Source organism: Uloborus diversus, chromosome 10, assembly GCF_026930045.1.
Source record: "Uloborus diversus isolate 005 chromosome 10, Udiv.v.3.1, whole genome shotgun sequence".
Lineage (NCBI taxonomy): Eukaryota > Metazoa > Arthropoda > Arachnida > Araneae > Uloboridae > Uloborus > Uloborus diversus.
In genome coordinates, this window is record NC_072740.1 from 768991 (window position 1) to 784680 (window position 15690).

The 15690-nt window shown below is 32.5% G+C and overlaps 1 protein-coding gene across 1 annotated transcript in view; it reads right to left on the reverse strand.

Moving 5' to 3' along the window:
* Positions 1 to 220: 220 nt before the first annotated feature.
* The window catches only part of LOC129231616 (2-oxoisovalerate dehydrogenase subunit alpha, mitochondrial-like), an 81559-nt gene continuing 66089 nt past the window's right edge, over positions 221 to 15690 (reverse strand). Inside the window, exon 8 of the mRNA XM_054865982.1 lies at positions 221 to 235. Within this exon, the coding sequence (XP_054721957.1) occupies positions 221 to 235 (15 nt within the window). The remainder of the gene's footprint in view (positions 236 to 15690) is intronic.

Genomic DNA, 15690 nt, shown 5'->3' on the forward strand with positions numbered 1-15690 from the left:
ATTCCAAATCTTTTAAAGATAAAAGGTTGAGAAGCCATTATGCTAATTTCTTCTACCGCATATCGCCACACAACACCTCCAGAAATGTATTTTAAAAACCATATCTTATGTTTCTCGCATATAAAAAAAAGTAAAAGTTTCCTTAGCTTTTATCAACGACTTCTTTTTACGCACTCTAGAACAATAAAAAGTGTGCTTAAATTTACTTTCAAACTAGAGTTTATGATATTAATAACTGAAATGAGAAAATCATAAATTGAAGTTAAAAATCTTAAAAACGGTCCCTTCAAATGTTCTATGGGAAATATATTATTTTAGACTTATAAACTGTAAGATCGAAAATATTAATAACCCTACATCAATGCTACTAAAAGCAGCAATGTTTTTGTAGAGAAATTTGAGGTAAGTGACTAAGGAAATTTATTTTCTTTAATTAAAAGACAAAAGAAAAAATAAACTAAGTGGGGTGGAATATTATCTTGAGATGGATCTACAGAAAATATTTATCTTTACAAGTACTTATCTGGTATAAATCGTTTTTCTACTAGCCCCTATAAATTCCATAAACATTTAAGCAGATACTAAATATTTAGGAGTTTAAAACTTGTAAATAACGTTTATCACGTAATTTTGGATGTTTTCCTCTTCCTTACATGATTTTAATTTGACCAAATTACGACAGTTCCTGACTAGCTCGACACACACACACACACACATATTGTGTTAATTAGTGTGTATTCGAATGATAACCTTCTTTAAATTATTACTATCATGCGTGAAAATAGATTTAAAATGTCTTGCTTGAAGTTATCTCCTGCTTCTAAATTGTAATAATTATTTGTAAGCAAGATCGACCAATGACTAAACAGTCGTAATTTTAAAAATAAAAGTTTCACTCTTGGCAGTTGACTCTTGGCAGTAGAAACTTTCTTTCACACATATCAAAAAAAAAAAAAAAAAAAAAACTAGAAAGTGCCATGTTAGTACACTGCTTGGGAATTTCATTTACTAAATTGGCTCACTTTTTTTTCATTTCAATCCCCTAAAATTCTTGATGCAGGAACAGGAACATATTTCACGTTTAGCCAACACGTTAGCATTCACGTTGTTTCCGTATGCCAAGTACTACTGATTTTAACAATATTATCAACTAGAAAATCGCCCGTCAGGATCTGATGGGTGAAAATTGCTTCTACATTTTAACGAAGCCAGCGCCTATTTGGTGATATTTTAATAGTTAAAATTTTAACGCTAACTCCAGTGGATTAACTCTAAATTCCAGTAGATATCATTCATTGTCGACCCCTGTTTTGCTTCTTCATCCCCCTGAAATGACAGTCTTACCAGTAAAACAGTTAAGTGACTGGATCCAGTTCAGCCTTGTCACAATAGAGCCTTTCCCTGCATTATCAAGACATATTATCAAATTATCATGCCGTGGCGCGAGTTTCTTTGTTAATGACGTCAGGAGCGTTACTCGATCGTTGGCTATTATATATATATATATATATATATATCTGATGGGTGAAAATTGCTTCTACATTTTAACGAAGCCAGCGCCTATTTGGTGATATTTTAATAGTTAAAATTTTAACGCTAACTCCAGTGGATTAACTCTAAATTCCAGTAGATATCATTCATTGTCGACCCCTGTTTTGCTTCTTCATCCCCCTGAAATGACAGTCTTACCAGTAAAACAGTTAAGTGACTGGATCCAGTTCAGCCTTGTCACAATAGAGCCTTTCCCTGCATTATCAAGACATATTATCAAATTATCATGCCGTGGCGCGAGTTTCTTTGTTAATGACGTCAGGAGCGTTACTCGATCGTTGGCTATTATATATATATATATATATATATATATATATATATATATATATATATATATATATGAGGATTTTTTTACAGTAAAATTATGCTGAAATGTGAATTCTAATCGGTGTGCCTTATTTGAATTATTTTATTGCAGCAAAAAATATAAACACCGGTTAAGATGATAAACACGAATATAATATCACGACGTTGCTTGTGACAGCTACGCTTGAGTACTGAACGTTCATACTGGGGTTTGCTGGATGTAAACATGTTTTTCAGAGTCAATACATGGTCAAATCACTTGTTTTGATAGCATTCTGGACGTAAATATGTTTTTATTAAGTTTTGTTCATGCTTTCCATGTAATTTATCACTCGTTATATGCATTCTAAATCATAAAATCATGACAAAAGAATTGACCCGACGAAAACAGTTATGAGTACTTTCGAAAAGTAACACAATTCCTAAAACAGTGGAAAAAAACTGAATCGATATTAAGCGAAAACTTTGTTTCGTTAATTATTGCTGAAAAAAAAAGCTTAATTTTTTAAAAAGCTAAGTAAATTTAATGAAAATATTTGTCTTTCTTTTTTATTTTGTTTAAAAAGTTCTCGACCTTAAAAAAATGCCTTATAAACAAGCTATCATAAAAAGTAAAGAGATTAAATAGTTTTTATAAAGGGATTATCCATTTTTCGTTAATTAGGATAAAATACTTTTCAAAATGGTTGCTAATTAACTGCAAACAAAGTAACTGTTTCTGTTATAATAGTAAGAAAAATAACAATGAAAATTCTTTTTTTTTCAAGCAGTATGCATAAGGAAGAAAGAATAAGATTTTGCTGATTTGCTACTTTATTTTAGTCTGTATGTAGACATGCATTTTTTTAGAGTTTTACACCATATTTTCAAATTTTTGATATTATTCAGTTAGTTATGCTGCGTTGCAGAAATAAAAATGCTAGACAAATGTAGAAATACAGTCTTATTTTATACTAAAATAGATTTGATGCTAAAAATTTGTCAATAATTTTAAGAAATAATGATTTTATTATCGCACTCTGTCGGAAAATTACTGCTGATACAATATGCACTTTGTTTCTTGTAAACATATGGAAACTAACTAGACAGCAAGAAAAAGAGCTTGATGCCTTTCAAACTAAAAGGCTGAGAAAAACATTAAACATACACTGGCCATATAAAATTTTGAATTCAGACCTGTACAAACGTACAAATTGCAGCCGCTAACCACACTGATAAAAAATGGACATGACCGCAGATGGTCATGGATAGGACATGTTCTCAGAATGCAGGCAATAGATCCTACAAGAACTGCTCTCACGTGGACTCCTGATGGAAAGAGGAAGCGCTGGCGTTCAAAACTAACCTGGCGTCAGATGGTCATACAAGAAAGAAATGCGTTTGGTTGGCCAAGCTGGGGGAGTGCCAGGGAGGCGGCATTAAACCGATCGGGATAGAATGCCACGCTAGCAGCCTCATGCGCCACTAGGCGTTAAGAGAATCAAGTCAAAGTCAAGTCTTGCAGACAGTGTGTCCACATTTTCTTTTTTTGAGCAATCACGATCGCTTATTGTTTAAATTTGACCCTAATTGATGTTCTACCTTTTTTGAGGTTCACCGACCTCCCTCGTGGGTGGTCTCCTGGGCTCACTCCTCCCCGTCCTCGTCCTCGTTCATGTCCCCTGTAGTCGGCTTTATTTATACCCGACTTTATCTACTTTATACAAGCCTCTTTAGACCGAAACAGCATTTAGAAAGCAAAATCCAGTATCCAGAACACAACATCTAGCATCCAGTCTCTGGGATTTGCTTGAATTTGGAGATCTTGAACTCAAATTATGTCTTTTGCAATTATGATCGGGTTAAGAATCATTTGTAGAAACAAGGAGCCAAAAGAGTTCAATCGCACATAAGATTGCGAAAACGTAGAGGAGGTGGTCCAAAGCGGGTAGGTTTTCGAAGAACGCTCGAAAATTGTAGTTTTTGGATTTTTATCGCAACAATTTCGGTTTTATTTCCTGGCAGGGTTCTCGGACTTCAAAATAGAAAGGGATTTTTGTATTATTGCAAACCCAATATTTATTTATTATCAATTATTACAAACAGTAGTAAAACCCGCTTTGCCCTAACAGGGGGCCCAAAGCGGGTAGGCTTAACTAACTGTGATTTGGTACATTTGCCAATCAAATGTGAAGTTATTAATGATTAAATTAGTTGAATAGCTACCTGCCATTATAAAGAATATATAAAAAAGTTATACTTATCTTATTGAAATAGAAACTCTAAGTCAGCACATGTGTCAAGAAATTATAAATAAACATAACTAAATCCTATACCCGCTTTGCCCTACCAGCTTTGACCAAAAGCAAGTTTTTTATTTCAATAATTATAACTTTAAATTAATAAAATTAATAACCTTAAAATAATTTAAAAAAACGGAATTACTATTGTAGTTTATAAGTGGATGGTGTCAGAATAACGTAACATAATTGACAATTAAAACAAAAAGCTAGTGTTTGACTAATCTTAAGTTTAAAAACTTCATTTTTTAAAAGAAATGTATAATTTTTTTAAAGACTGGTTGCGTCATGCCGCTTCACTGCTGCTTTTCATGGGACTGATTGAAACTCGGGTGTTCGGGTAAACAGGACATGTGTGCATCGCCGCTCACACACCATGAGGGAACATACGAAGGCCTACCCGCTTACGCGTTTTGGGTGACCTACCCGCTTTGGGCCGCCCTCCCGTAGTTTGAATGCAAGATGTCAAGGTTCAAAGTGATGACAGGGACTGGATGCTTATGGATGCTTATGGCACAAAATTATTTGTATATAGGAATTAAGACAATAATTTAAACATTTAAGTACATAAAATGACCCGCAATTTTTAAGGTACTGGTATTTGTCATTTAGGTAATTAAAAATCAGTGCAAAAGCCGAAGAAGTAAAAGAAGAAAAAATTATCACGTTTCTCTATTTGAATAGAGACAAGCTCATTTTGTGTCTAATTACATGTCATTTCGTAGCTTTTCGGAAGTTTCATTAAAAAACACATAGCTAAGAAAATGAGTTATTGAATGGTAGCAATGTTTGTTATTGGATTATAGTTAACGAATGGGTTTTCTCATTTGCTATTACTTTCATTGCTCTGGAAGCTTTTAATACAATGATGTCGATTTCTACTTTCATAAGGGTTATTCTAAACAACGCAGAACAAAACGCTTTTTTGTCCAATAAAGTTATTAAACTGAAGTGGGAGCAACAACATACATTATAATCTTTATTACTAGGATGTCTGGATCTCTGTGACGCGCATAGCGCCTAGACCGTTCGGCCGATTTTCACGAAATTTGGCACAAAGTTAGTTTGTAGTATGGGGGTGTGCACCTCGAAGCGTTTTTTTTTTTTTGAAAATTCAATGTGGTTCTTTTTCTATTCCAATTTTAAGAACAAAACTATCATAAAATGGACGAGTAAATTACGAAATTATCATAACGTGGAACCGTAACATGGGCACAAGCCAATTGGCGAGAAAATTCACCTTACATTATTTGTAAATATACAGGCGAGCCAAAAGACCTTTTAATTTTTCTATTACGGGCAAAGCCGTGCGGGTACCACTAGTAAAACATAAAGAGGAAACTCTGCCTTATGGCGACTGGTGTACATTAAATTTGTCATAATCAAATTCTTCCGAGTTCTCGCTTTTAATAAATACTTCTTGAGTGCTGGAATCTGGAGTTGCTTGGCTCCTGGTACAGATCAGAAAAAAAGAGCTGTTTTGATGACTCATCCAAACGGTTACACCACATGTTTGTGATAAGGTAAAGTAAGAGATAGGTAAGGGAGGACCGTGGAGTGTTGTGTCGTGTAGTCAACTTCTTCACCATTGGCACAGTAAGTCAGTGGAAAAAAAAGGAGGACAAAAATAAAAAGAATCATAAATGTTGGGTTTTTCGAAAAATAATTTCTAAATCAAGTTTCGAGAACAATTGAGGTTGTGAGATGCAAAGGGATGTAAATGGACGTTTTAAAGTTTTTAGAAAACGTGTTTAAGGTTCAGATCCTAGGTGGGCTTTGGTATTGAGTTTTTTTTTAAAATCATACTCCCTGTTTCCCCCAAAACAGAGGAGAGGGTCTTCTACCATTTGTACTGGTTAGCATCCAATTTTTAAATTATTCACTTATACTCCTTTGCTTTACACTGCATAAATTGTGAATGATTCAGAATATGTGGGTAAACTTCATTAGGGCTGTTTCCGCGGACACTTTCGACCCCGCAAAAAACCAGCTTTTCACCGCATTCCGGTTATTAGCGGGTTTTATGTGGAATCTTTCTACTCCTGCTAGCTTCTGGAGTGAAAGCAGTGTTTTTACCCGGAATGCATTACGCGAAACAAGTTCGTCTACTAGCCGCTAAGGATGCTGGGTAAAAACCGCTTTCTCTGGTAGAATGGGAGAACCTCTTTTTACATGGAAACGGGGAATTTTTCAGTCTGGTTTTTTGCGGAGTCAGAGCGGGGATTTACCGGGTTGAAAAGTAAGTAGTTAACGCGGTTATTTAGAGTTTGAACCTCGTAAACCTTACGCCATTCACTGTGAGTGATTTTTACTGACATTAACTGAAAAATTAAAAATTGTTGTTGGAATTCGCCAATTAATCGGTAATCGCCCATAATTCATTACTTTCCCGAATATTTATAATCGGCCAAAACATATTATGAATTAAAACTACTTTTAGAATTCTCAGAACTAGAAACAATGCCGAATGAGTTCACAAACAATAAATAAATGTAAGTTCTTTCAACAAGCGATAACATGTCATTACAAACTAATAATAATAATAATAGAAATATAGAAATAAAAAAGGTTAAATCATTCACTGTGAAAGATATTTATTGAACTGAGGCGGTGAGAAGCAAAGGGATGGCCTAAATAAAAACTTTGGAGATAATCAGTACAATTGTTAGAAGAGCCTATCATATGTTTCAGGGCAAGAAATTGTACTAGTAGCTCTGGTGGGTGTTGTTATACAGCATGGTTGAGAAAAAAATTTCAATAAAAGCCTACCTGAGGATCTGAAACTGAAAAGCGTTTTACTTTAAACTTTAGAAAGTCCACTTATATCCCTTTACTTCTCACTGCTTCAATGAATGCTTTTTATTCCAAAAAAAGTAGAAATGGAGTAGTTGGGATTCTCTCCCAAAACAAGTGCTGGAATATTCGGTTACAATTTGTTTTTTGTTATTCAGTTACTACATTAATTGTTTAGGCATACAATTACAACATGCATCTTATAATTGTCCTTTGAAATCACTACCTTTTAATTTAATTAAAATTTTAGCATTATGAAATACGTTTGATTTATAAAAAAATGAGCATTTGAAGCTATATTATTTTTTTTAGTTTAATTTTCTGTTTTACATTGATCAGTACACCTATCATATACATATATACATGCGAAAAAAATGTTGACACATACACGAGATGTGCTGCACATACTTCATGTAAGCATCAATATTTTTCTCCACACCCTACGTTTAGCATCGTGCTTTAAAATTGCCTCATGATTTCCGTCAAGATAAAAGGCTTGCATTAAAAGGTTACTAACAGTAAAAAAATGATGCTAAACAAAAAATGTCTTAAAACAACGTTCTACTAACTAAATATTTCCATTTGCATACCTAGTTAACAAAATAATATAATTTTATTTATAATAAGAAAATTGGTCTACAGAACTTGAATAAATTTTAAAACATAATTTATAAAAAAAAATATGGTAATGGAGGAAAAAATAGCACACGAAAATAGCCAAACAACTGAGTAATTTTGATGAGCCAAATGTGTAGGGGGAAAAAAATCTGGTGGATAAATTTTAGCACCAAAAATTAATATCATTATAATTTTTATTATTTATCGGCTTCGATAGATTACCTTTTTCCGATTAATTGGTGATCAGTACTCGTCCAAATCGTTCATCGGTGCAACCATAATTTAGAGGGAAATAATTAAATAAATAAATAAAATGAAATACATTATATTCTCGCTTTAAATGAGTTATACTCGTCAATGAAAAATAAAAGTACATTTAGAAACAAAGTTTATGCTTTTTTGGCAATCAAAACCAATTCAAAAACACAATATGCTGCTAAAGAACACTGTCCACAAAAAACAAAGTTGATAATATAGGATATTTAAGTTTTTTAAAATTACACTCGAGTACAAGTTTTTTTCGAACATGCGCTTTTTAAATTTACTATGCATACTTTAGTGGTACAGAAAGCTGATTTCAAGTAGCCACTTAAAAAGGTTTCATCACATTTTTAAGAGCATTTCGTATGGGCTATCTCAAATCCTAGTTTTGACAATTGTACTTAAAACAGCATTTATTTCCACAAAAAATGTACTGCTTAAGTGTTGTTTATAGTTTTTTTTCGTATAAAACTAGTACTTTGTTTTGTATTGCATTGATAATATTTAAAGTAAACGTAATTTCCTTTTTTAAATTTCAAATTTGTTCGAAATAACAAAAAAAAAAATAAATAAATAAATAAAATAAATAAATAAATAAATAAATGAAAAATAAAAATAAAAAAAAAAACGTGAAATATAAAGAGATAAATTTAGAATCGATCATCTTTTCTCTTCGTTTGAGTTTCTTGTTAAGGGCTGGGTTTACGCTCTTACGGAAGATAACTTGTCACTTTAAGCTCAATTTGTTTTTTAATGATGCTTTAAATACATTTTATGTAGAAATATAACAGTTAATATGAAATTATTTCTTTAAACAAGATGTATATTAACATAATTACAACATTATCGATGCAGTTATTTTTAAAAAAATTCACTTCAAATGTATTAATTAAATATTTTGCAAGCTGATAAAATATACAAGAGCACACGAGAGTTTTGTTGCTTATCTTTTAACTCTAGTTAATCTTAAAGAAGAGCAAGCAAGAACAAAAACCGAAGTACGTAACGATGTGAAGAAAGTAGTAAAATAAATTAATTAAGCGTATTTCCGAGAAACAGAAGAATTCAATTAATTTTCTTTCGCACCATTTTCTTTTATCTTCCAAAAACATGTTCCCTTAAAAACAGCATAAAACAATGATATTAAAAGAGCGGAAGTCATTCATTTTCTTTATTTTTCAGCAGGTTTGAATTAAAAATGAATTTATGATATTATTTTACTAGAAAATTAAAAAAATGTTTCCCCTGAAAGAAGTACTAACGAGTGGTCCCATCGAAAGTTGTATATTAAACTTTGAGATGAGAAATTTAAACTTATTTTTAAATGAGCAATCTTTAAGCACTTATCAAGTGTTCAAGAACCTTGATGTTTCTATGAAATAGAAAAGCTGAGATTAATTTGCAAAGTGATGTCGGCCAAAAGGCCACCGCAGCGAAGCTACGTACTGTGAACACTTGGATAAGAACATTTGAAGATATTTTAAAGCATAACAACTTAATTTCAATATTTTACGTTCAGCTAGTGTTTGCGGTTTGTTATCGCAAATTGTTGACTCTGTAAAACCCAATCGAAAAAAAAATCCATGCATTAAGTAGCATGGTTTCTTTTTCAACCTGTTCATGACCAGTGGTGGATTAACGGGTCTTGGGGCCAATCACAATGCCCTTTTGGGTCTCTTTTGTCTATCACAGCACAACATACAAAATTCATCACGTGCATTTTTCTATCCCTTAAGGGCCCCTATGGTTATGGGGGTCCCTCGCAATTACGACATTTGCGATACGCTACATCCATCACAGTCCAAGTCAGTATGTTGGAAAATAAATAATTTTGACAAAATTATTTCAGTGAATACTATGACTCTGTGTGTCCTGCTGTTGAAGCAGAATTTGTTCTAAATTCAAAGAATTCAGTTGAAGAGTGTCAAAAAAGAAAAATTAATACAAGAGGCCATGGAAGAATGCGTACAGAAGTGAAAAGTTAAATTTACAAAGGGGGAAGTTCAAAATTGAGAAATTGTGACTTAAAGTCTCTCTGAATGATTATTAAAGTATTTGATTTTCCCTTTCGTATGGCTAATTTAATAGTCATGTAGGCAAGCAGCCTTCTATAAAGTATAGTTTCTGATCCAACCTCAATTCGTTACATGACTGGAAAAAAGGAAAGTCCTTAAACTACAATTTATATTTAAAAAAAAAAAAAACATTCCTAGCTGAGGGAATCAGAATTGATTTTAAAGGGAGTTTAAGAAAAGTAATGTTTCAAAAATGAATATTATTTCATAAAAATGACATACATTTTCTTTGCATTTAAACACATATAGATAAATCATTATAGCAAAGTCTTAAAAAATATTTTTCACACGCAAAAATTAAATAAAAAAACAGAAAAAAATCAACGTCGATTTTTTACATTTAGTTCTTGAAGAAAGATTCCCACTGTTTCTTTTAAACAAAAAAATGAAGACCATTTGTCACGAACATATCCTGAGTTTGGCGTATTTGACAGGAACTCGAATGTTACAAAACTCTTTTTCAGTTTCATCCGAGAGAAATAGATTTTTACGGAAAGTAAAATGATGTTTCTACGAAATTGTTTAAAAAAAAAACCCTACTGCTTCTTATTTAGTAACAATAACAGGAGATACATTAGTGGGATGTTATCATGTATTAGCGAAGATAAGAAAAGGGAAAATAAGTATTTTTTTTTATTCCATGGATGTACTACTTTTGGTTCTTAATTTTTGGATAAACCATGTTTGTGATTTTGTGACTGAAGTATTAATTTGTATCACAAATAGCAACCCAATTGTAAAGTCGCATTGCATCGCTCTGTGGCTCACAGTGGTCAACGAAAGATTAACGCTCCTATTGACAAATTCAATGATGAAATTTGATGCCACCTCAGAGTCACGGCGAGCGGCAGAGGATTAAAGTGTGCCCCATTATTATCTTGCTTCTGAAAATAATTTACCTAAACTCTCAATGAGATAACTCGTATTTGATGTATTGGTATGTTATATTTCTGGTCGACGGTTCAATTTACTCGTCCGTCCCACAATGCCTTTCAATCTAGCTGCAGGTGAACATTAACGCCTTCACAGGCGTAATGAAGGCGCAGCCTAACAGCTACGCCTTCGCTTTAAGTGCCAGTTATTAAACAAGGGAAAGAAAATTTATGCCATTCGAATTGCACTGTGTCGTAGATGTGTACAAAAACATTTCAAAGAAAAATGATTTTGCTATTTTCTGTAATTTATATTTTCATCATGATTTGCAAGAACTTCCTATCTGAGTGCGAAAATTCCTCCTGTACTAGTGAAAATGCTTGCATGATTAGCTAAGCCAGAAATTTCTTTCCAATATCTTCTTTGATTGTTGTTTTTTAATAAAGTTTACCTGTCACGACAGGGCGCAGATGTGGACATTAGTTTTTGACTAGCAAAATACTCACCGAGTCAATCGTTGAAGATTCTTAAAAATATATACAGTAGTGTGCGAATTAATGTGAACACAAATGAAAAAAACTCATTTTTCGTTTATATATTTCTTTAATCAAAAAAAAAAAAAAAAAATACATATTTATTATTTTAATTTGAAATGTGTCCTCCCTTGACTTTAATAATATCTCGAACACGTTTTGGCATGGAATCAACAAGTTTCTTAGTTTTCTGATATTTGCTGATCTCGAAACCATATCTGGATAACAGCTTCTATCAATTTTGTTTGTGAGGTGCAATTAATTTTGCGAAGCCTAGCTTTCACTATAGCCCGAAAATTTTCTATAGGATTAATATCCGGTGAATTTCCTGGACATTCTAGGCATGAAATTTTTTTCTCCTTGAAAAATTTCCGCATAATCTTGGACACGTGACTCGGAGACGAGTCTTGCTGAAAAATTGCTTCATTGCTTACATCAACTTTTTCGAGTTCCACTTTCAATCTCTGGTCTAACAAGTCTCTATATTTTTGGGAGTGCATCATGCCTTCGATTGGCAAAAGGCATCCGGTACCTTTATAAGAAAAACAGCCACTAAACATCTTCTTTGACGGATGTTTAACTGTTTGATCAACATGTGCCGCTGTGAGTTTTTCGTTGACACTTCTTCTGACGTAACGAGATCGTTGCCGATGTACCAAAAAATGACTCTCATCTGAAAATAAAACTTTCCTCCAGTCAACAACAGTCCAGATAACATATTTTTTGCCCAAGCAAATCGCTCTTTCATCATAGCAGCTGTCAGTAACTGCTTCTTTTGAGGTCTAATTGATATTCTTCCACCTTCAATAAGACGTTTTCTTACGGTTGAATCGTGAACAACAACTCCAGCGTGTGCTAAATCTTGCTGAAGTTCCTGGCTGGTTTTCCTAGGGTTTAATTTACTTTTTCTAATCAAAAAAGCTTCATCCCTTGCTGTTGTTTTTCTTTTTCTCCCACATTTTCCTTTCCTGTTCACCTCAATCGTCCCAGTATCTCTTTTTTGCTTTAAAATTTTATTGACAGCTGCCAAACTTACATTACACTCCTTGGCAATGCCTCTTTGAGTCATGGATGTATGTTCATGCAAAGCAACGATCTTAGTTCGCTTTTTTTTTTTGAGTAATATCCATTTTCAAAAGCAAGTTATAATGTGTCTGTGCAGATTAACGTCAAAAAAAACCAGTATTTTGCAAAAAAAAAAAAAAAAAAAAAAAAAAAATAAATAAATAAAATGCACGGCGTCCGTAGCGTGATAATGTCGTACCTTGTTTTCCTGTCCATTTTACGGTAAAAGAGCAATTTTTGTGATTAGGCACTAACTTGTGCCCCAATAGCAAACTTGTTTTATTTGAGAAAGCAACGAAAAAAAAAGTAATTCAATCAAAAAAAAAAAAAAAAAAAAAAAAAAAAAAAAAAACCATAAGCAAATTATTTTCGTTCATTTTAAAATCTTCTGTGTCAGTCTTCTTGTTTTTACTTTACAGTACAGTTTAGTAGCAGGAAATGAAATTTCATTAAATTGTTAGCTAGAGAAAAGTGCAAACAATGCAAATAGTTTCTCGGTTTCAGAAGAAAATTGAATTTACGTACCTAATGGATGTATTTATAAAATACAAAGTAAATTAATGAAGACCAATTTTTTTTACAGATTTCCTTTGACGAAATTAGATTTTAGATATTTTAAGTTACCCGTAATTTAATTATTATAATGTATTCAACAAATAAAACTTTCACATTAATTGTATGATTGAATTTACGAAGAACCCGTAAGTGAAGAGTATTTTTACCTTCCTCGCGGGCAAATATGCTTTCAGGGTAATTGCATAAATTTAATAGGATTTACAGAACAATTGCGAAATGGAGCTGGCTGTTTTAAAAAGCTGAAATGCCTAGAAACTATTACAGTTGAATAATTGCTGAAAAAGTGCTTGTACAAGCAGCGTTTAACACGTTGGCTTTCAATAGGTATATTTCAATAGATGGAGTAAGAATTCCAGCAGTGTAAGTACATTGTTGTCTGTATTTTTGAATAAAATAGTTTGTTATTCTCTACTTTGTGTTTGTTGTAGTACCTGTTCTTTGTTTTATGTAGATATAGTTGCTAACCAGAGTCGTTACAATTCCCTTGCGCACTTTGCATTGTGTTTTTTTCTAAAGTTTATGATACCTAAATAATTTATCCTTATTAGTTCGTTTACTCAACATCAAATTACATCACTAAAAATCATATGTCGTGAATAATTTGAATTGAAGGTATTAAGATAATCATTGCAGATACATATTCCAGGCTCCTATCTTGCAGTTATACGTTTTCGTTTTATGCACTGAAAGAATAAAGGTTATTGCAATTGAAGTCTTTTCATATATTTAAATCTTTCATTGCGTTGAAGGTTGTACCAATGCGCAGGTTTTCTACCCAAATAATGAAAGAAACGATTTGAACCCCTCGTCTAAGAAAAGTTTTTTGGGATGCAGTAGCGTTATATAATAAATGTCAAATATTTTAGTGTCGTCGTTCCCAAAAATGCTTTGTGTGTTGACATTTCAAAATCAAATATTCCTCTAAAATAACTTGTTTTTTTCATCCATTCTCTTTTGATACTGGGACTTCCAGGCAGTATCTTTATGTTCTCCCTCACGTCATCTTCACTTTAAGATAAACCACTATCATCCTCGTAATCATCACCGTTTCCACCAATTTTTGTCTTGCCATCGTTTATTGTTTCTGAAGATCAAGAATTTTAAAGTGACAAAAAGCGCCTTTGAAATCGCCCGTAAAATATTTTCTTATCAGTATCAGAACTTTTGGTAGTAAAAGCTACTGGCATCTTTGAGATAACGCGTGGCTTTCTAATGTCTTTGTCTGGAGGTATTGATCATCGTCTTGGTCTTGAAACGAAGAAGGTATTTTGTTCTTTAAGGTGAAAAAGAGCATAAGCGGAAACTACCAGAAATAAAATCTGCAACAAAAATTTTCTTCCTCAGTGTATTAAAAGGTTTGTTGTAAGTCATATCGATATATATATACTTTTGGAAAAAAAAAAAGGTTAAAAAAAACCCAATGAAAAAAAGCCTTTTAAACCCGCTGTTGTTGTAGTCGTATGGCAAGTACAAAATAAAATGCAATAGAACAAAAAAAAAAAAAAAAAAAGAGTCAAATTGAGCCGTAAGTTTCGAGGCTTTAGTGACTTCATCAGCGTCGTTTGTGTAGAGCATTCCCTTTGTGAAGTTCAGGTCTATTTTGAAGAGGTCCGCTATGATGGATGGGCAATTGAAAATGTGTTTTGGGTTTTTAAACCCACTTTCAGGATGATTTGGATAGTTTTTACAAATTTTAACTCACCCTCAGAATGATATAAGAATAAGTTTTATGCACTAGAAGCAATTGATTCTCTTCACTTCAGTAATTTAGTATTTAGCGTTTTTTGATAACTGAACCGATTTCAGCCATTCTATTGTGTTTGAAAGTTTATTTTTCTTCACTCTCTAACGTACGACCAATCAAAATGTCCCCACAGATTACTGTCATTCAAGTATTGCACACCGAGCGTTTCGTTAATCATAACTAGATATTAAATTGAAGTTTTGAAAGTATATTTCTTTGCCTAAAAAAACTTTAAAAAAAATTTTTTAAGGAAAAAAAAGGCCATTTTTTTTAAAAAACACAAGAGGGAAATTATATGCGATCTAGTTCTCTAATATCAATTTTTCAGAAAGATTATTTCATAAAAATACTCAAAATATTTTAAAAAATTAGCAACCAAACGAAAATCTACAAAAATTTATGACCAATGTAGCTTATGCAACATTGTTTAACTTAATTCTCTGATAAATGGGTTGGTGAATAATATGATGCATTAAGAGTGACTCTAAATAACTTTTTTTTCTTTTGTCAGGAAATGTTCAAAAGGAAGATAAAAGCAAAAGCAAGAAAGTAGGTGTAAAAGTAACGATTTTAATAACTTATGACATAATGTAGAGAATACATTTAGTCCTAACTTAATTAGGTAAGTTCTGACTGTTGAAAATTGAGTTTTTATAACTTGCGACATGGATTGGGATCATGATTAATATGGTAGAATCATGTCAATTCAACAAGGGGTGCAATATGATGTTCTTGGATTTTTTTGAGTTTAACATATGTTAAAATTCATAAAAAATTCAGAAATCCTTTTTTTTTTTGTTTTGCCCAAAAAAATTACTGGGCCGAGATACAGGCCGCCAAAGATGGCGGTCCTGTCATGATTTCTCACTTTGGATTTTCGTCAAAATCTTTAAAATACATTATCTCAAGCACGGTACAACGCAATTTGTTGCGGTTTGTTTTATTTAAAAGGATATTCTTTCTTGCTTAAAAACATGTGCAACATTTTAAAATATGTGCTTTAGTTTTTTCCAGTC